The 22,145-nt window shown below is 39.5% G+C and overlaps 1 protein-coding gene across 1 annotated transcript; it reads right to left on the bottom strand.

Annotated features, from left to right (window-relative positions):
• Positions 1–8,095: 8,095 nt before the first annotated feature.
• Positions 8,096–22,145, bottom strand: CIB3 (calcium and integrin binding family member 3). The gene is made up of 6 exons (XM_044658571.1): positions 22,095–22,145; positions 20,696–20,730; positions 14,458–14,569; positions 11,149–11,296; positions 10,335–10,530; positions 8,096–8,320 (listed from the first exon to the last, which is right to left on the bottom strand). Exons 1-6 carry the CDS (start codon positions 22,143–22,145, stop codon positions 8,299–8,301), a joined length of 564 nt encoding a protein of 187 aa, XP_044514506.1. The 3' UTR covers positions 8,096–8,298.

A 22,145-nucleotide genomic window follows, 5' to 3' on the forward strand; every position in this document is an offset into this window, starting at 1 on the left:
GTGGACCAGATGGTTTCTAGTTAATTAATCTGAGAATTTTGTGAACCTATCATTACAAATTGAAGAGTAGGGAGCAGCTAAGTGGCTCAGTGGTTTGAGAGCCAGGTCCAGAGACAGGAGGTCCTGGGTTCAAATCGGATCTCACTCACTTCCTAGCTGTGTGACCCTAGGCCAAGACATAGAGAAATCATTTGGAAAGATAGAGGTGGCAGGTAAACCTCAATGGAAGGGATCTCCATGTTTCTCCTAGTAAGGTGGCAGACAGTGCGGAAATTAGAACTGAGATTTGTGGTGTGACAGAACATGATGGAAAGGAGAGAGAGATGTATGCAATCAAGCTGGTTAGTGCCAACAACTAGAGTATACAGCAAGACTATGGTTGATCATTCTAGATCATTCTTCCCCTCTGCTTCCGTGGAACTGAAGAAACCCCAGAGATGTAGGAGTAGTGAGCTAATTTGAGAATTTCTGCTGTGTTAGTAATCTCTGAAATATTCATAATGCAGACTGCCTTGAATGCAGAGAAACATAATAAGGAAATGAGCCAGTAGCAGTGAGAGCTAGAAGCTGGAGTGTTTGTTTAGGTAATAACCCGCAGAACCAACTACCCAGATAACAACTTAACTCCAAATGGGGAAAACTTTTTAACCACTGGAGTTGTTCATAAGAAGAATGGGCTGCTTCAGAAGGTAGTAGAGATCTCCTTAATAATAATAAAAAGCATGTGCTGGATATATTGTAAAAGAGATTCCTAAACAAATATGGTTTGAGCTAGATGATCTCTGAAGCCCCCTTCCAATATTGTCAAATTATGAATAAGAATAGCCTGAATGTTCCATCTCCTCCTCCCCATCCACTCCCCTTGTAATACCCAGGTTCATGGTAGTATTGTGGTTGTTGTTCAGTTCTGTTTGACTCTTTATAACCCTATGGGTCATAACATGCTAGGACTGTCCGTGGGATTTTCCAAATGGTTTGCCATTTCCTTCTCCAGTGGATTAAAGCAGACTGAGGTTGTGACTTGTCCAAAGACACACAGCTAATAAGTAACTGAGCCAAATTTGAACTCAGGTTTTCCTGCTGCCTCTTATTAATATTAATGTTGTGGTAAAGGTGTTCAAACTTACAACTGTTAGCTCCTACCAATGTCTTTATACTGAACCAGAGCAGATAATAAATTAAATAAAAGCAAAGATATTTAATTATATGATCCTTGGCCCAGGGCTTCTCAAAATCCTAGGCTCATGTGACCTGGGATCAGTCCTAGGGAATGACCCTTTCAGGTCATCATTTTCCATGGGATCATATCCCACAAAATGCCCAAATATACTTATAGAATGGTTTGTGTCAAGATTTCCTGAAGTGTGGGTAAATGAGGTTCTTAGCTCCTATATAAATACTCAAGATTCTAAATGCATATTAGGTACAGGAAAGTCTATTGTGCCCCACACACACAATCCATAAGATACAAAGAACTCACAGGAGCCCTTAAACAGATACAGAAATGTATAAAATGCTCAAAAATTCAACTACCTTAGAAGAAAGCTAAACTAGGAGAAGCAGGATAGCTAATAGGACGACCCTTTGACATTTTGATGAGTCCTTCTTTCTCAGAAAATCTTACACATTCTACACCAGAATTATGTATCATTTTAATCAATACTCAGCTTACCATCTTGTGGATTAGATTCTCTTCAGAAGAACATAATTTGGGAACTGTTAAGCAATCCCCACTTCCCATCAGATTTATATCATCCAATAACTCTAATTCTCCAAGGACAGCGTGCAGGAATTTGCAGATGGTCCACTTCTTTCCCCAAGGAGCATGCTGAATCAGAAAATCTCTCCTCTCTAAGAGCTCTCATTCTCAAACTCACAAAACTGAGGTCATTAACAAGCAAATCCCAGACTTGGTGTTAAGTGAGAAATCCCCCTTCTCTGGTTAGAGGGGAAGGTTCTGGGATCAAACTGCCCAGAGGACTAAAAACCACTTTTCCTTGATACAGGATTTGGGGTTCACAAACATTGTCCATTAACTCTGCTCTCAGGCACATACATAATATCACTCATTTCTCCTGCCAATCACCATCCTGAGATAAGAAACTGTGAACAGCACAGGTTCACTCCATATCACTCCTAACTGCTAAATGCAAGCCTGCTCTTCTTTATACCCATCTGTCATCTCAAGAGTTTGAGAGAGCAAGAAAGGGAGCAGTTGGCCTTGAAATTCGCTTTTTATAGAGTCCTGATGAGAATGGCTCTGATCTAATTATTTTAGCAATAAACCCAGTTTCTAAAACCTGAAAATGAAGATCTGTTCATGTCTACCACTTCTTTGGGAAGAACTCCTTGAATGCCTCCAAACAAAGGTCCAGACCCTGAAATCTCATCTAGTTGAACGACACATTCTTCGAATTATTCAGGGACTCCCTTCATCAATTAAGATAGGTAATATAATAACAAGGGATTGAATCAGGTTTTTGGTACTCTTGGCACCAAATTCCAAAGGGTTATTCTGTAGGCACATCTCCTGGGAGTACTAACTGGTTTCCAATTAAACTCTCCTGCCTTCCCAATACAACAAGAGAGGGACACATCAATTTATCTAAGGTAAGCTTAGGGGTTCAAGATGAGAGAGCATTGTAAAAATTGTGATTTATTTCTCTTAATGCAAATGTAATGGCAACCTGATGGGTACTGACCTCTCTGAGGACTGCAAGCACTTCTGTTAGTCATGCTAACTCCAAGAAGGAGAGGAAGGGCTGTTTAGATATGGCTACCACTTTTCTTTTATTCTCATTTTCATTACTTTATCCTCCTTGCTTCCTAAGACTCCCTAACCTTTTGAACTGTGCATACCATAAGTATGCTTACCCAAACCAAGTCTGTGTTGGATGATATCACCAGGCTATAGAGCCCACATTCAAGCTTCTGGTTTATGTATTTCAAAGAGAATTTCCTTCAATAAACACAGCTCTAAACAGTGAGAATATGGGCCTTATACATGTACCTACTATTTAACATAAGGAAAAACTTCCAATTAGAGCTATTCAAAAATATAACCAATTTTTTTGAAGGGTAATAAGTTCTCCATCACTGATGATGCTAGCATGGAGACTAGATGACCACTTATTTTAGACTGTGAAGAAAAACTGAATTAATTAAATACAGGTGGGACTAGAAGACAGTTAGGTGGTGCAGTAGATAAAGCCCTGGGCTTGAAATCAGGAAGACTCATCTTCATGAGTTCAAATCCAGACTCAAACACTTACTACCTGGATGCCCCTGGGCAAGTTAATTACCCCTGTTTCTTTAGTTCTTCATCTGTAAAAAGAGTTGGAGGAGGAACTGGCAAACTACTCCAGTATCTTTGCAAAAAAAAACCCAAAATGGGCTCACAAAGAGTGGGACACAACTGAACAACAGGACTAGATATCTGCTGAAGCCCCTTCCAATTTTAAGATTCTATCATTTTATGCAGATTTTGAGAGTAGTGATTGTTACATTCTTTTATGTCTAGTACAGAGCCTGACACATAGTAGACACTTAATAAGTACTTGTTGAGTGTTTGATTGGTTAATCGATTGAAATCAATTAGGAGCAATGAATTCAGTGGATTGATAATTGAACCTGAAATCTTGAAGAACTGAGTTCAAATCCAGCCTCAAATATTTACTGGCTATATAACCTTGGGCAATTCACTTAAATTCAGTTTGCTCAGTTTCTTCATCTATAAAATGAGGGCAATAATAACACCTACCTCCCAGGGTTATTGTGAAGATCAAGTATTTGTAAAGCACTTAGCACAATGCCTGGCATATAGTAGGTACTGTCTAAATGTTAGCTATTATTATTATTACTGAAATGAATATCATGAAGTCAAATTTCCTCAATTTGCCAAGGCAAACCCTGTGCACAAGAAGTGGTCTTAGAAAGTGCAGCAAAACTGAGTCTGGTATACTACTAGATCTTAAAGGACCTATCAGTTCTCCATTAGAGTCAGCAGCCAAGGATATAAGCAGCAAATTAACCCAGCTGAAGGGATAGTTTGTATGTACCATAATGGAGAGATCCAAAGACTAAGATGAGCCTGTAGGTGACTCTAACCAAGGAAGTGAAAGCTGCTTGTGGCTCTAGGCATCTTGGTTGGAGAGGATAACCAATGATTAAACTTACCTTGACAATTCTGAAGCCACAAGGGATGCTTTTGAGGATGGAAAGGGGTTGAGAGGAAGCAATCCAGGGATAGAGAGTGAAGTTCAAGAGAAGGAGGAAGGAATGTCCATGATGTTTTCAGAAGACTAAGGTTCATTTTTCTCATGTATATTTGGCGACCACAACACAAGCTTAATCAAATTCTCAATGGTATACATCATCTCCATGTAACCCTCTACTCTCCTCCCATTGTGGAGAGTGATAATTGGGAGTCACCATTGTAGTCTTGTTTCTTTGGGGCTGTGGAAATGGTCAACTCAGAGGATCAGACACTAATTCACTGAGAGAACCTGCCTTTGATATAAAGAGAGCCCCTTCACTCCTTCTTGAAAGTCTTCTGCAAACATACACTAAATGAAGCATTCCCACCCCAGGGCAACCACTAGAATAGAAACCCCAGGCCTCTGATCAGGGATATTCTCCAAGCTAGAGCCTCCAAAAAGTCACAGCTCCCTTCTACACATATCTCAAATGACATGAACAAGATATGTTTGGCACAGAGGGAAGAAGCATCAGTAACACACACACACACACACACACACACACACACACACACACACACAGAGAAAAACATATGAGCACTCAGACTACTGAGACATGATAATCATTCCTTCCTCTGGTCTTCATCTGTGCCTCTTTCTCACCCTCACACATTCTCAGATCACAGAATTATGGCCCATCTAATGGATCAGAAGCCAGAAGAATCCTTTGATTGCTTCCCATGGTTTAAATATACTAGCTGTTTGTAGCTTCTGGCAAAAACAAAAGCCCCAAAGAAAAGAGAGCAGAGCTCCCCATTTGGAATCAGGAGTCCTTGGTTCAAATCTTGGCACTTACGAATAATGTGATCTTGCCCAAGTTGCCTGCTATCCCTGAGCTAACTTAGTTTCTTCACCAATAACATTGTGATCACAGAGCTGAGAGAGACCTGAGAGGTCATCCAGTCCAACCCTATCATTTTGCAGAAGAGCTAAGAAGGAAAATCCCATGCCCTTGAGCTACCTTGCTCACAAAAGGCAGAATCAGAAGCCTCCCTTTCCCTCTTCTCTGACTTCCAAGCTTGACCCCTATTATCCCTACCATGCCATCCCTCCATTACTATGGGAACTGTTGTAAGCAAAGAGCTCCATAAAACCCCAAACTTTCTAAAACATGAGTCATCACCATGCTCATCATCATTCTTGGCACTCGGACCGAAATTACTTTTCCTGACCTGCCCAGCTCAGCAACAATGCTTACCCAGTCATGCTAAGAGCAAGTCTCTAGCTGGGTTAAGTAGAGTCAAGAAGATTAGCAAAATGTGCCTAGATTCAGACTGCCAAGAGAGCAGGGCAGGGCAGCAGAGTTCAAGCAGATTTATAATACATAATCTACAGTGCCAGAGCTGGGTGCACACACCTGTGGCTAATTGATTGTTGACCTTCATACTTAAAGAGGACCAAAATGACATCACTGGGGCTGTCTTTTGACTGGTGTATAAATTGGATTTAAGTGAGGCAGTTACACAAAGTCATCAGCTTCATTTTCCCTTCCAGTCACCCATGTCCAGTGGCAAAACAAAAGTTGGAATAACTGGTATTGACTTGGGGGGCCAGTGGATGCTCTGTCTGTCTATGACGTCTAATCAAGCTCTAAACTCCATGATGCCTTCATGGTTATTGGAATGATTGTTCTTATCCTCTCCATCTTCCCAAGGAAGTCTTCACATGCCTAGGGCAGATACCTCACGAATTTACCAATTAGGTTTAAGGCATGTGGATTACCCTCAGCCTGATTTACCCCTCCTGACAAAATGATTTAACAAGGTGTAGCCACAATGCTTGCTACAGCTTCTCAGAGCCACAGGTAAAAGTTGGGTGGCAAGTAAACACGCTGGGAAGTGGGTGCTATTGATATCCTCATTTTACAGATGAGGAAACTGAGTATGACTTGCCCAGGTTGGATTAAAGTTCAAATCTTCCTAAATCCATTTGCAGTGGGCTTTATGTTTGTTTTTTTGTTTTTCACTCACAGTGTTCAATCCACTGCAACACCTCATTGCCCGAGTGTGTTTCCCTCTTCTTGGCAGAAAGTCGGTAAGGATTCCAGGTGAAAATAGAAACATATTTTTACAAACAGAGTCAATGCGTTGATTTGATTTTGCTTGACTATACTTATTAGTTAAAAGAGAGAACTTCTTTTCTGGCAATAGGGAATGGGTCTAGGAATAATACGTGGGTAGAAATAGCAATTTTTAAAAAAGAACAGTGAAACATTTGAAAATATATTGAAGAAAGCAGAAGGAAATTCAGAAGAGGGCACACGGAAACCCAGCAGCATTCTTACTACTGTACTATCAGATTAAAGGCAATAGACACTTTTTTTTTAAATGTAGGCACCAGGGGCAGCTAGGTGGCTCAGTGGATAGGGAACCAAGCCTGGATATGGGACATCCTACATTCAAATCTGGCCCCAGATGCTTTTTAGCTATGTGAAGCTGGGCAAGTCATTTAACACCAGCCTTACCATTCTTCTGCCTTAGAGTCCATACTGAGTATGGATTCGAAAGCAGAAAGTAAGGGTTATAAAAAATATACAGGTATACAAAACTCCAAGTTTCATATAAAATTCTCTTTTGCATTCCTTGTTATATTTTGAAATGTTTGTTTCTGTCTATGTTTTAAGTTCATAATAATAATAAAGAAGGCAATAGCTCAAAGAAAGAAAGAAAAAATGGGAGTGGTAAATTGTTCCATTTTCCTAAGGCATAGGAAAATGTTTTGTGTGATTGCACATGTAAAATCTATATTAGATTATTTGCCATCTCGGGGAGGAAGAGGAAAGAGAAGGAGTGAGGGAGAAGAGGTAGGAAGGAGGAAGGGAATTTAGAGCTTCATTTTAATAAAAAGTGAATGTTCAAAAAATTACAAATAAAACAAAAAAACAGACAACGGGGAACCATTAGGGTGCTATGAATAGGGAAATGCCTGTGAAGACAGCAACAACTGAACAGGATGGACTTGGCACCCAGACAGGAAAAATCCCTGTTCTTACTGCAACTAAAGAAGGCCTAAAGGAAATCCCTATTTCTAGCCCTGCAGGGTGAAAGTAGGTGGGTCCAGGCTGCATAACTAACACTGACAGAGAGTAAGCTTCAAGAAGGGGCAAATAGGCTAACTGGGGAAATGCCAGAGTATAACAGAGCCAGGGAAACTGAGCAAGGGGTCACTTTTGACACTGGTGCCATAAAACCATGTGGAATTTAGTTTTAGAGAGCTTAAAAAACATTACCTCAAAGAGAAAATGGTACAAATGGTGATTAGTTTCCAATGGCCAGACCACAATCACCACCTGACCAAGGTTGTAGTTAAATTCTCCCATTAGCCTGACTTCTGAGCCCTGGAAAAAGAGGTCAGATTGCGGAGGACAAAGAAAGAGAAAGAAGAATTTCTACCCTTTTTTTTGGTGCAGGGTTAACCATAAGCAAAATCTTAAAACAGGCCAAGTTTGTCTTTGGCCCCCTCCAACCACCCTTTCTATCCCTTCTTTCTCCTCCCAAAAAGGAGACATTATCCTGCTTTCTCCATACTTGGTCCCTGAAAAACTCAGCACTCAGGGGCTTCCTCTGGACCTGGCTATAAGACAGATGAGTAAAGCACTAAGATCATGATTGGGGCAGGTGGGACTATGATGGATGTGGGAAGGATGTCTTAGTCTAGCTGAGTAGAACTAGGCATTGGTAGAGCACATTGGAATCACGGCAAACCAAGCTACCAAAGACAAAGAGTTGCTTCAAAAAAAGTCAATTCAACAATCATTTATTAAGTGCCTACCATGTTCTAAGAGCTAGGATATAAAGGCAAAATATAATTTACATTCTAAGTAGGCTTCATATCTGGGCCAGGCAGCACAGGTCATCAGAAAAAAATGGGGAATTAGGGTCATAATTAGTTCAGGTATATTGAATAGTTGTAGAGATAAGAATAATGGACCAGGCCAAGCTTGTCACAGGAAAGAGTAGGATACTGGAGTCATTACCAGGCTGAGCAGGTCACAGAAGCAGATAAGACATTAGAGGCAGGTAGGGGGCTTGCCAATTCTGCTTCAGATTCGGATATGGAAGGTGCTGTAAGAGAAAACAAAGCAGAGAGGTGAAACAGTTTATGGGATGTCCTCCCCATAAAGGGCTCATGCTATTTCATGCTTCTGTAGTAGAGTCCTATAACTTATTCTCTTTTTGCTTTTTTTACTTCCTAGAATTCCTGGCTTCCTCCAAAATAGGTCAAATGCTACCCTCTGCAGAAGGCCTTCCTTATTCCCCTCTCCATCCTCCAGCTCAGAGGTCTTTCTCTTTTAAAGTTCATCAACTCTTTTATCTACTTGGTTTGTATGTTGTCTACTTATGTATATATTATCTTCCCTATTCGAATGTAAGCTCCTGGAGGTCAGGAACCGGTTTTGTTTTTGCTCTCCATCCCTTGCACTTAGCCCAATGCCTGGAAAATGATAAGTGATAAATCAGTTCTTGCTGACTGATTGGTTGATAAGATAAATAAGATATGATATCTATACACAAAGAACTACGAGGCACAAACAAGATGTGCAAAGTATTATGAGAATTCAGAGGAGATAGTGTTTACTTCTGACTGGGGAGATAAGTAAAGACTTCCTGGAAGAAGTGGTATTTGAGATGGACAGTGAAAGCTGTCTAGGATTTCAATAGATAGAGATAGAAGGGCCAGGACAGGATTCTAAGCATGGAGACCTGTGCATGAGTAAAGGCACACTGGAAAAAAAAAAACAGGGACATGTTAAAGGGAATAATATACAAATTCCCACATGTCTAGACTGCTTTCCCTTTACACCTCCATCTCTTGGAATCCTTGGCTTCTTTCAAGATTAGGTACATTCTACTCAAGCCTTTCCCAATCCCTTCAAAGCTGTTAGCATCCTAATTCATTTTATTAATATCATTTATATTCTTACTCATTTACATGCTTTCTCACCTGATAGACTATAAGATCCTTTGAGGGCAGACTGTTGAATTTTTGTCTTTGTATTGACTGCATTTTGCATAGTACTGGCACATAGCCAACACTAATAAATGTTTTTGATTGGTTGATTGATGGATGAATGAATGAGTAGAATGGATATAAGAATAAACAAATGAATAGAGGATGAATAAATGAATTTATATTGATAGTTGGAGGTATAGGTATGTAGATCAGTGGGTGAATGAACAAGTAAATATATATATGGATGGATGAGCAAATGGCTTCAAATGGATGAAAAAATGGATGGACAAAAGAATAAACAAAAAATTGGTAAAATGAATGGATTGTGGTTGTACAGGTAAACAAGTGAACAAAGAAAAGAATAAATGGATGCCTGGATGGATGAAGGAATAAAATGATAGGTGGATAAATAGGCAAATTAACAGATAAAGGTGAGTAGATAAATTATTGAAGATTTTAATACATAAATGAACAAGAAAATTAATAAGTAGATGAACAGATAGATGAATAAATTGGTGGGAAGACAGGTGAGGAAGAATTAAATGAGTAGATTGAGGAAGATATGAATATGCTAATGGAAAAGAGATGAATGAGTAAAAGACTGGATGGATAAATGGATACATGGATATACAGCTGAGTAAGTAGATGGATAAGTTGATAAAATGAATGGGTAAATGGGTGGATGAAAAGGTGGATGAGTGGAAAACAGGAAATGACCATATGAATAAATAAAGGAACCCTTGGATATATGAATAGTGGATGGGAAGCTGGATGGGTAAACAAATAAACAGACAAGTAAATGAGTGATAAAATGAATGGAGAGATGGATGGATGGATGGATGGATGGATGGATGGATGGATGGACAAGATGTTAAGCAGGTTTGCTCTCAGTGATCCTAGTCTCCTCACTATCCATAAGTATTCAATGATCTCTAAAGGTTTTTCCTTTCCCCCATATCTTTTCTAAGGAAAGTAAAGGAAATAATTCATACTAAGCTATAAATTATTAATAAGAATTTATAAGAAGGTCTAGGGGTGGGAGTAAAAGGCACATATTAATAAGAATCACAGTCCTAATTAAAGCAAAGAAATCCTAACTATAGGTTTTTTGGAACAGACAATCACCTGAGGAAATCTGGAGCATGTAGGATCATGTTTTGAAAATCATCCAGAGAGAGTTTGCCATCATTGTCCACATCAGCTTCGTTAATCACTTTCTCACACACAAGGCCAACTTCTTCAGGAGTCAGCTCTCCTCGAGTGAGCTTGGTCACTGTCTTCTCCAGGTCCAGTGGGCAGATGTAGTCATCGTTGTTAAAATCTGGGCCAAATGGTGCCATTGAACTTCACCATAGCCTTCTAGTAAAAGCCCCAAATGGGGAGGGGTTGAGGGACTGTGAGAAGCAGGCATTGCCTTGGGATAAGGAATTTAGAGACAAGTGGAGCCCAGAAATAGAGTGACATTAAAGGTAGACAGTTCCCAGGGGTAGGAATATTAGAGATAGGTTTTGTTTGGATAAAGGAGTAAGAGGAGCTAGCAGTATTTGGGGACAGGGGTGTTAGAGATGAGGACTGGTCCAGGATGGGTCTCTTAAAGGCAGTCAGTGATAGGTGCAATTTTAAGGCTATTAGTATTAGAAGGGTCTTTAGAGATAATCTATTCCCCCTTTGCCCTAACTGACACACACACACACACACACACACACACACACACACACACACACACATATGAAAACTGAAGAGCAGATTGGCAAAGTTACTTGACAAGATCACATAGTGAGTTAGTACAAAAGCGAACCCAGTTCTTAATTGCTTTTTCAGTGTTTGGGCTTGGAAGGACTAAGACCACATTCTAGGTGGGAAAAATATCTTGTCGAAAGCCTGATCTTGGTGCTCCTATCTCCCCTGACAGTTCCATGGCTAGGTCCCTCTCACTTACCATATATTTTAAAAGCATAATATGCTTTGAGATCTCTAGGAGCCATTTCACTCATTACAGAAAACATGTCTAGAAAGTCATCCAAGGTCATGTTACCATCCCCATCCTGGGAAAAGACTTGAGCAATCCTCTCTCGGAATGGATTGTCCTAGAGGGAAAAAAGTTGAAAACACCATTAAGTAGATGCAAATGTTATTAGATGGTCAGGCCCAAATTATAGTGATCAATGGATCCAGAACAATGTAAACTCCTTGAGGAAAGGACCTACTTTATATTTTGTCACTGTCTCACCAGTACCAAGCAGAGTATCTTTCACATGTGCTTCCTTCTCTATGAACACTTTCCTAATCCCCCTAGCTGCTAGCATCCTAATTCCAAAACCTACCTGATATTTACTTTGTATATATCATTTATATTCTTACATATCTACATGTTTTCTCTCCTTTGAGGACAGTGAGCATTGAATTTTTATCTATAATGTGATTACTGGATCAAATTGAATGGATCAGTTGCCAACTTAGAAGAAGATCTCTAGGGTGGTATTTCAGGGATGTGTTTTTAATCCTATTCAATTAGATGTTTTATTTTTATTCATGACTTAAATGAAAGTCTAGGTGATATGCTTGCCAAATTTGTTGGTGGCCAGGCACATCCCTGCTACTGGGGGAGGCTGAAGCTGGTAGACCATTTGAATGTGGAAGTTCTGAAGTGCAATAATAGGACTAAAGACACTATGTGTAGCACTAATATGGCTGGCTCCAAGAACAGAGGGCTACCATACTGGCTAAGGAGGGGCAAGCTGTCCCAGGTCATAAAAAACTGGAACAAGTTAAAGCTTCCATACTCATCAGCATTGGAATTAGGCCTGTGAGTGGTCACAGTACTTTCAGCCCCAGGCCTAATCTCAAAAAATAAAATAAAATAAAATATTGATGACACAAAGATAGAGAAAATAAATAAAATATTGGGCAAGAGTCAGGATCCAAAAATTATTATAGTAGATTAAAACAATAGGCCAAATCTAAGGAGGTGAACTTAAATAGGAGCAAATGGAAAATGTTGTTATTGGGCCCAAAAAGTTAACTGCACAAATAAAGAATGGAGAAAAGGGTATTGATATCAATTTGTTTGAAAAATATCTGAGGCAAGTAGCTAAGTGGCTCAATAGATGGAGAGCAAGATCTAGAGATGAGATGTCCTACATTCAAATTTGGCCTTAGATACTTCTTAGCTGTGTAACCCTGAACAAATCACTTAACCCCCATTGTCTAGCCCTTACCACTCTTCTGCCTTAGAACCAATATACAGTATTGATTCTAAGACAGAAGGATAAGGGAAAAAGAAAAAGGAAGGAAGGAAGGAAGGAAGGAAGGAAGGAAGGAAGGAAGGAGAGAGGGAGGGAAGAACTGGTCTCCAGCATATTAGATGGACCCCTTGTGGCAAGTCTCTGGAAGAGAATGGAAAAGAATCACATGGAAAAGGTAGGTATGGATGGGATACATCCATGAGAATCATGGGAAGGAATGGCCACATTAATGATCCCAGGAGTATTAACGAAGATTTACAGCTAGAAAGGACCCCTGAGGTTATGGCGTCCAACTTCCTCATTTAATATATGGTAAAAATAAGGCACAAAAGCATTTACACCTCCCCAGGGTCATATACTTAGTAAATACCTATGGTCTATCTTCTAGATTGAAAGTCCAGTGCTCTTCCCACTATGACATGCTTTCTCAACAAATCCACTAGAATATAGGTCTGACCCTGTCACTCTCCTCAACAAACTCCAGTGAGTCCCTCTTACTTCTAAGATCAAATACAAGTTCCTCTTTTGGGCATATAAAAACCCTTCACTATCTGACTCCAACTTCCCTTTCTAAGCAAATTACATATATTTATTTCTTTGTTTTATATATATATACATACACACTCTTTAGAGGCAGCTAGGTGGTAAAATAAAGAGAGTCCTAGATCTGGAGTTAAGACCTGAGTTCGTGTGTAGCTTTTTTTTAAATAAACTTTTATTGATATCTTTTGTTATCATCTGTGTGATTTGGAGTTAGTAATGAATCCTACCTAGCTGTGTGTCCCTGGACAAGGCATTTAATTTTGCTGCCTCAGTTTCCTCATTTGTAAAATGGGAATAATACCACCTATCTCCCACTGTTCCTATTAGGATCAAATGCAGTAACATTTGTAAGGTACTTTGTAAAACTTGAAGTGCTTGTGGCATCCTGAGACCCTCAACAAGACTTAGGCCCATAGAAAGTCCCCAGCCACATCCCCCCTCCCTTCTCTCCTTCTGCATCTAGGTTNAGCTCAATATGAGTCAGCATAGCATAGCCCAAAAAAGCTACCAAATCTTAGGTTGTATGAATGGCAATGAAAGAAAACGCGAGGGAGGGGTGTGAGAGAAGGTATGAAAACTGTCTTCAAGTATTTGAAGGGCTGTCACACACATGCAGGAGGGATTGGATCTATTCTGTTTATTTTCAGAAAGCAGAACCAAAAGGAATGGATAAAAGTTGCAAAAAAGGCAAATCAAAGCTTGATATTAGGGAAATTTTTCTAAAGATTAGAAATATCCAAAAGTGGAATGGGCTGCCTGGAGAGGTGGGAGATTCCCTCTCCTTGGAGGTCTTAAGGCAGAGCTTGGAAGGTATTTTATGGTTCCTTCATATAGAGTTGGACTAGATGGTGGTTAAAGTTGCTTTCAGCTTCTGAGTTCTATGATTCTATGAAAAGATTAAGGAAAAGCTCTGATAGGATGAGGACTGGGAAATTGGCAACAGAGCTATAAAAGGCATTAATAGGGCTTCGGTATTGCTGACACTAGTCAACTACATTGAAGCTGTTAAACTGGCATTAGAAATCTCTCAGCACCAAATATAGAACCCACAAAATTCTGGAAACAAGCTCATTATTACATGTGGACTGCCCTTCTGCCCTTAAGACAATGGCTGATTGCTATTTTTAGGGATCAAGGAAGAGGAAGGGCCTGTGCAAATATCTCCCACCCCCTCTATAAGCTAAACTGAGGGGAAAGGGGACCTGATGGAGACAGATCCACCAGCACATTTTGATCTGTTCGATGACACTGAACTTTGGTTAAGAAGGAGGGGCTGGAAGGAGGTCCAGGGCAGTAGGAGAATCCCATGTGGTGAGAGGAGGGAAACAGGAGGGTCCAAAGTACTCCCAAGAAGGGAAGTCCTCCAAGTAGGGAGCCTAATCCACTAGTGGTCTTATCTCACTCTCAGTTGTGCTGAGGGCTGGTCCTGCCCTGGATCCTGACTCTCTCCTACCCAGTACCTTTAGCTCAGGCATGCCACAGATGACCTCATAAGGCAGCTTCACATCAGGTTTGCCAGTGTAGTCAAAAGGAACCAGCTGAGGAGCCAGATCCTGAAAACGATAAAATAGCCTGGGAGGAGGAAGAAACAGTTGTTTAGAATGTAGCCTTTAAGGCTCTGTGAGAGAAGATGGGAATTGTGTGAACCAAACTGACTCTATCTTGTGACTTAGATCTAGCTCAGTTCCCTTTCTATTCAATTATGAGTCTAATCCAGTTCCTGTCTTAAGAGAAAACCTCATTCGAAGACAAGAATTAGGAGAAAACTTTATTGCATTGTTTGAACCTAGACTTGCAAAGCTGGGAAGCCAGACCACCTCTAGCTGTTGCTTACAGACCCTTAACCAAAGACCCAAGTTATACAGATCCAAAGGTTGATACAAGGAGTTTTCTCATGATAATACATCACAAACAAACTAGATGTCTTATCTGAAAACTGGTCCTGTAATGGTCAATTAGTGACGGTTTTCTTGTTTCTTTGATTGAATACAGACACTGCAGGGAGTAGACACCACTTTTTCTGATTTCAGGGAATTGCACCCATTTGCTCTTCTTTCACTGTGGAAAATCTCTAATCTTTCCTCCATTTAGAAATCAGATTTACCTACTCTTGGATCTTGGGTTATATCCCATTAATTATTTTCTTCTAATCTATAAAAATCTTCCTCCTCCTGGACTGAAGGTCCATGCCAAGAAGAGAAGATCTAGTCCCAATTTGTTATGCAATTAGTAGGTTTTGCTTAATAAATCAATATGCACAGAAGCTCAAGCCTTTGTTTCCTCAATTCTTTAGGATTTTGCACTTCACATCTGCCATAAGTAGATATCTGTATCCCGCTTTGATATATTCCTTCTCAGTTATTTGCCTCTGTTATTTGCTTCGCACAGTTCACAATGCCTAAAGCACTAGGAAGTTAAATGACTAGCCTAGCCTGACACAGCCAGTATGAGGCAAAGAAGAGACTTGAACCCATGTCTTCCTAACTTCAAAGCTGATGCTCTATTCTCTCCATACCATACTGGTTCTTCCCTGGCACATAGTAGACACTTAATGAATGCTTGCTAATTGATTATAGAATGTGGCATGTACTGATTGTATGACCTAGAGCAAGTTTCTTTAGTTTTCTAGTTTCCTCACCTGTAAAATGACAGAATTGGACAAGATGACCTTTAAGTCCATTTCATTTCTAGAGTGATGGTCCAGTGATCTTATAGCTTAAGTCCTGAATCTGTTGTGCTATCTCAGACAAGTCATTTTTTTCTCTTTGACACTTCATTTTTTCCCCTGACTAATGGGACTAATAAAACATGCCTGGCCAACCTGGCAAGTCCATTTAAAGGATCAAATTTATATGTTGTATTAGCCTCTGAGCTCCTTGAGATCAGGGACTTTTTTTAGCTTTTCTCTGTATCACAGGATTTAGCACATGGTTAGCCCTTAATAAATGATTATTTACTGACTTGTTGACTAAAATATGCTATAATTAGAAAGTATAACATAATTGCAAAATAGTATTATTATTAAGCTTGTATCTAGATTATTCATTTGACTTGAGATTCCAACATTCTCTTTTGTGCAAATGTCTCCTGAGAGGAAATCCACAAGCCCCACTTAAAGCTGTCATCATTGGACGTGCTTGGGAACAATAGGGCAGTATTTTGAAAAGGATTTCACATCAATTATAAATGCCTTATTCCTGACACAATTATGGGCTTGGCTTCCAATCAATACATGATCAAACACCGACCCAGGGTTGGGTTTCAGGTATGACAGACTTCCCGACCCGGGCAGTCTGGGCTTCAGGTAAAGAATACAATAGGATGAGGGTCTTGAAAAGGGCAGATGAATTATATAACTAGTGACATGGTCCAGGCCAGGCCTTCTGAAGATTCCATGATTTCTCAAATGTCCTTAGAGCAATTTGTGCTTAAAGTACAATTAAAGGATAATCTCCCCTCCCACCTGTCTGACCTGATGTCAAGGGTTAAAAAATCACAGAATCTCTGAGTTGGATGGATTCTCAAGGCTATCAAGTCCAACTCACCTTAAAAAAAAATTCCATCAACAATTGAGTTATTTAAAGCAGAACCAGGAGAACATTATACACAGCAACTGAAATATTGTGGGACAATTGAATGTAATTGACTTTGCTACTAAAAGCGATATAATAATCTAGGATATTTCTAAGGGACTATGAGAAAGAATGCTATCCACATCTACAGAAAGAACTGTGGGAGTAAAAATCCAGAAGAAAACATATCAGTTATCACTTGTTTATATGGGTATACGATTTGGGGTTTGGGTTTTAAAAGATTGCTCTATTACAAAACTGAATAATATGGAAATAGAATTTGAGTAATAATATATGCATAACCCAGTGAAATTGCTTGTCAGCTCTGGGAAGGGGGGAGGAAAGGGAGGGAGACAACAAGAATCATATAACTATGGGAAAATTTTTTAAAATGAAATAAAAAATAAACCTAAAAAAAACCAATCTAGTTATTTAGCCTTGGCGCAAGGACTTCCTGTCCAAGGGAAACTCAGAATTCCTAAACGCAGTTCATTTCACTTTCGAAGAGCTTTAATTGTTAGGCTACTTTTCCTGACATTGAGCCAAATTTACTTCTTTGCAACCTTCCTATTGTTCTTAACTCTCCCTTCTGAAAAGCCACACAAAGCGGCCTGTTTCTCTTTCAGGTGACAGTCTCTCACAGACATATGGAATAGACAAATGTCTATATCATAGACATGTGAAATAAACTTACAAAATAGACACATTCCTCCTTCATAAGCATGTGAAACAAACTTAATAAGGCATGTCTCGTAAATATTTGAAACAAATTTATGAAATAGATTGAGTCTAATTTCATAGATGTAAAAGAAACTTATGAAATAAGCATAAATATGTGAAACAAACTTGAGAAATAGACATGTTTCTATTCATATATGTGAAACAAATTTATGAAATAGAATGTGTCTACATAGATACAAGGGAAGTAAATTTATGAAATAGATATGAATCTACTTTATAGGCATGTGAAACAAACATAAGAAATAGGCATGTCTATTTCATGGACATATGAAATAGACCTATGAAATAGACATGTCTCTATTTCATAGATAGCTACCATGTAATCAATAAGTCCTTTCTTCTCTAATTTAAACGTCCCCAATTCCTTCAATTGGTCCTCTCCTGACATGAACTCAAGAACTTTCATATAGCCACTGAAACTACCTTCCCACTAAATGGCTTCAGATTTATTCCTTTCTGACTCTCTACTCTGTCTACATATTGTCCCCACACTTCACAATATTTCTTTTTATCTCAATAAGGCTAGTTTCTGAACATCCATAACAACCAATATTCTCTCTGAGGCTGTTACACTCAAATGGTTCTAAATACCTAGCAGGATTGCTGGCACCTGCCTTCTCTCTTGTAGACTCTAACGCATATCTTTCTCTCTTCCCAAACTCTTGACTCCACAAGGACCCTAGTAAGCCTTCCTGGAATCTCACTCCATATGTTCTTTAGAACTTTAATGTCAGCATATGACATTTCTATAGTGCTATACAGTTGACAAAGCACTGTCCTTAAAGCAATCCTTTGAAGCACAATAAAATCATCCCCATTTTATAGGTGAGAAAACCGAGACCAAAAGTCATGAAATGATTTACTCGAGATCACACAGGTAGTATAAGATTTAGGATTTGGACTTAAATCTTCAAACTCCAAAGTCAATTCTCTGTCTACTAAACTACTCTGCTTTGCTGAGGACAGACTCTAGCCTACCATCTCTCTGAACCTGGTTCTCCATCTCTAAGATTCTTATCTTATTTGATTTGAACTAAATGGGGGATTCTAACTTTTTCAGTGTCATAGATGCCTTTTGCAGTCTAGTGAAGTCTATGGGATCCTTTTTACAATAATGTATAAAATGAAATGCATAGGATACAAAAGAAAAAAGCAATTGTGCAGAGTGTTTCAAGAGTCTTTGTTTTTAATGTTAATAGCTTAAAACTGTTGTTTAGTATTAAAGCTTAAAAGTAAGACTTTTAAACCAAGTTTTCAAATTTAATAGCTTAAAACTGCACAATTTTAAGCTGTTAAGGCTTAAAACCAAGACTTTGGGGGTACCATATATTCAAATAGTTATCCAGGGGGCAGCTGGGTAGCTCAGTGGATTGAGAGCCAGGCCTAGAGACAGGAGGTCCTAGGTTCAAATCCGGCCTCAGACATTTCCCAGCTGTGTGACCCTGGGCAAGTCACTTGACCCCCATTGCCCACCCTTACCGCTCTTCCACCTATAAGTCAATACACAGAAGTTAAGGGTTTAAAATAAAAAAAAAAAAATTTAAAAAAAAAAATTAAAAAAAAATCAAATAGTTATCCAGTTGTTTTTTTTCTTAATGTTCACAGATACCAAGATAGGAACCTCTAGACTGAATAATCCTTAAGATCCTTTCCTGCTCTAAATCCTATTATCTATTCTTTACATTTCATTCCTTTAACTTAAGGCTTTGGTCTGTTACAATCCACCACTCCTTTACCCAATGTCCTATCAAAGTTCATCCTTGAAGCCATCAATTAGAGAATCACATAATTTGACAGTTGGAAGGAAACTCCACAGCCATCTACTCTTACCTAAACATGAAGAAATACCCATTATAACATACCTGAGAAGTAGCTATCGAACCTTTCCTTGAAGTCCTCCAGTCATAGGGAACTTGCAGCATCTTAAGGCAGCCTGTTCTACTTTTGCTGTTTTGTTGGTGAGTTGATTCAGTCACATCTGATTCTTTATGATCCATTTGGGGTTTTCTTAGCAAAGACACTGGAGTGGTTTGCCATTTCCTTCTCACGCTCATTTTACAAATGAGGCAAATGGAGTTAAGTGACAAGGTCACACAGCTAGTCAGTGTCTGAGGCCAAATTTGAACCCTTGAAAATGAGTCTTCCTGACTCCAGGCATGAAACTTTATCCACTATGACACCCAGCTACCCTGCTTTTGGACATTGTCCACTTTTGGACAGCTCTAATTGTTAGGAAGATTTTCCTGACTTCAAGCCTAAATTTGCCTCTTTGTAATCTCCACTTTCTGTCCCTGGTTCTGCTTCCTGGGGCCAAATAGTCCCAATTGTTCTTAGTCCTTTATACATTAGTCTAAATGGAGGTTGTGACAGGCAAGTTTTGACAGGAGTGAGGAAGAGAGAACATAATGCACTTCCTATTGTTAGGGACTACCTATTCAATTAGTATATAGGTAGTAGGGGGAAGGACAGAGCCTTTGTCTCTGGCTGGCTGAGATGTCAATCAATGCCTAGACAAATCAACAATTGTATGACAACTAATATCCTGGCAGACTGACTTGATGATGCTGCCTGACAACTCAGCCTACCAGTGACTGTGGTAAAAAGGAGAGAGTATGCTCGACTCTCCCTCTATTTCTCTGTGGTTTATCTCTCTTCTGAGTGAGAACAAACAAGATCATTCCATACAACCCTGCCCTGAAAACAAACTGTCAGCTTCATAGTTTTGCTATCTGATAGCCTCACCCCATATGGTGTTCTGAGCAATGCACATAAAAGAATACTGGATTTGCAATCCCAGCTCTGCTCTTTACTGCCTCTAAAAAGTTAGACAAGTTACTTAAACACAGGACACATTTGTAAAATCATGATGTTGGAATCGATTGAAGGTTCTTAACCTTGTAAAGGGGACATAGGCCCTTTTGGCAGCCTGAGGAAGCCCATGGACCCATTCTCAGAATAATGTTTTTAAATGCAAAATTCATAAGATTAGGGGCAGCTGGGTGGCTCAGTGGATTGAGAGCCAGACCTAGAGATAGAAGGTCCAGGTTCAAATCTGACCTCAGATACTTCTAGCTGTGTAACCCTAGGCAAGTTACTTGACCTCCAGTGCCTAGCCCTTACCAGTCTTCCAAGACAGAAGGTAAGGGTTTATTAAAAAAAAAAATATTCATAGGATTTCATAGGACACCAAAGGTTAGTGAAAATAAAGATGAATCTTTTCCCAACCAGCTTCACAGACCCCCTGAAATCCCAGGTTAAGAACTCCTGTACTAGATGAGCTACCTAAGACATCTTGAAATTCAAAATTGTATGATCTTATGACCATTCGCTCTTGTCTTGCACATTTCCTGTAATGGTGAGGAAACTCACTTAAGAAGAGACTTACTTCAGAATTTCCTTCCTTGTAAAAAAGGTGCAGTCCTGTAAAAAAAAAAAAAGGGGGGGGGTGAAGAATAGAGAATGTTGGTGGATCAAAGATGCCTCCTCCCCATTACCCAGTCCCAATTCCAGAGAACTAGGCATTAGCAAACATCCTTCCATTTGTGCCATAATATGCCTTTTTATAGGGGCAGCCAGGGGTGCAGTGGATGGAGTGCCATGCCTGGAGTTAGGAATATCTGAGTTCAAATCCAGCCTTAGACATTTACTAACTGTGGGCCATTGGGCAAGTCATTTAACTTTTATTTACCTTAGTTCCTTATCTGTCAAGTGGAAAAGAAACCATTGGAAAAGAAACACTGGAAAAAGAAACCATTCCAGTATCTTTGTCAAGAGAACCCCATGGACAAAAGTCCATGGGGTCATGTAAAGGCAGACATGACTAAACAACAACATGCCTTTTAATAAGGGTGATCAGATTCCCTTTAGGCTTCATGAACACAGTTGGCTAATCAAAAGGAAGGTCCGTTGCCTGTGGGCCTGAAAACTACTACGCAAATCAACTATTTTGAATAGTATTTTCCCTCAATCAACTGAATTTCTGGTAGAATTATTTTAGCACCACACCAACATTATCTTTATCTAAGGTCAGTGAATGTAATAACTATAATCCAAGATGCAGCAGTAATATAAGTAGTCAAAATAAGACACATGGGCAAAGTTCAGATCAACCATCTTAGATCCCAAGAATTCTCCCCTTTCCAATCTGTCCTCCACATGCTTCCAGAGTAATCTTCCCAAAGTTTAAGTCTAAACCCTGCTCAAAACCCTTCAGGGCACCTATTGCCAGAAAGAGAAAATCCATTCTCCTTGATTTAATATTCAAGACCCTTCATAATCAGCTTCCAATGGATTTTTCCAACCTAATCACACATTATCAACTTTCATTCTATATTCCAGCCAAACTACAGAACTCACCATTCCTTGCTTCTCCTGCTTCCCATCCTGTCTTTTCCTGTTTCCATGCATTTGCACAAGTCATCCTCCATAACTAGAAGGATTGCCTTTTGCCCACTTCTACCAATTGACATCCTTCTCTTTCTCAAGCTAAAATGCAGATGTCCTTGAAGTCTTCTTTGATTTCCCCAGCTAGATATGATCCCGACTGACCCAAATCTCTCATTCTTTTCTATTTACCTTTTTGTATGCCCTTATCACATTCTAACATCTCATAGTTGTTCCTCTTTATCCCCCTATTAGACTGTAAGATCCTTGAGGGAAATACATTTTCCATCTTTTTTTCTCCAGTGCCAAGAAAAAAAACCTCACTTTGTTGAATGTTTCATATGTTCAACTAAACTGAGTTAAAATGGCAGACCCTTGTTTCTCCCTCTCAGGGTTCTTACCTGATATGCGTCAAGCTGTTCTGGAGTGAAAACTGTCTGCTTGTTGCCCAT

The sequence above is a fragment of the Gracilinanus agilis genome, chromosome 1, assembly GCF_016433145.1.
Source record: "Gracilinanus agilis isolate LMUSP501 chromosome 1, AgileGrace, whole genome shotgun sequence".
In the NCBI taxonomy this organism is placed as follows: Eukaryota; Metazoa; Chordata; class Mammalia; order Didelphimorphia; family Didelphidae; genus Gracilinanus; species Gracilinanus agilis.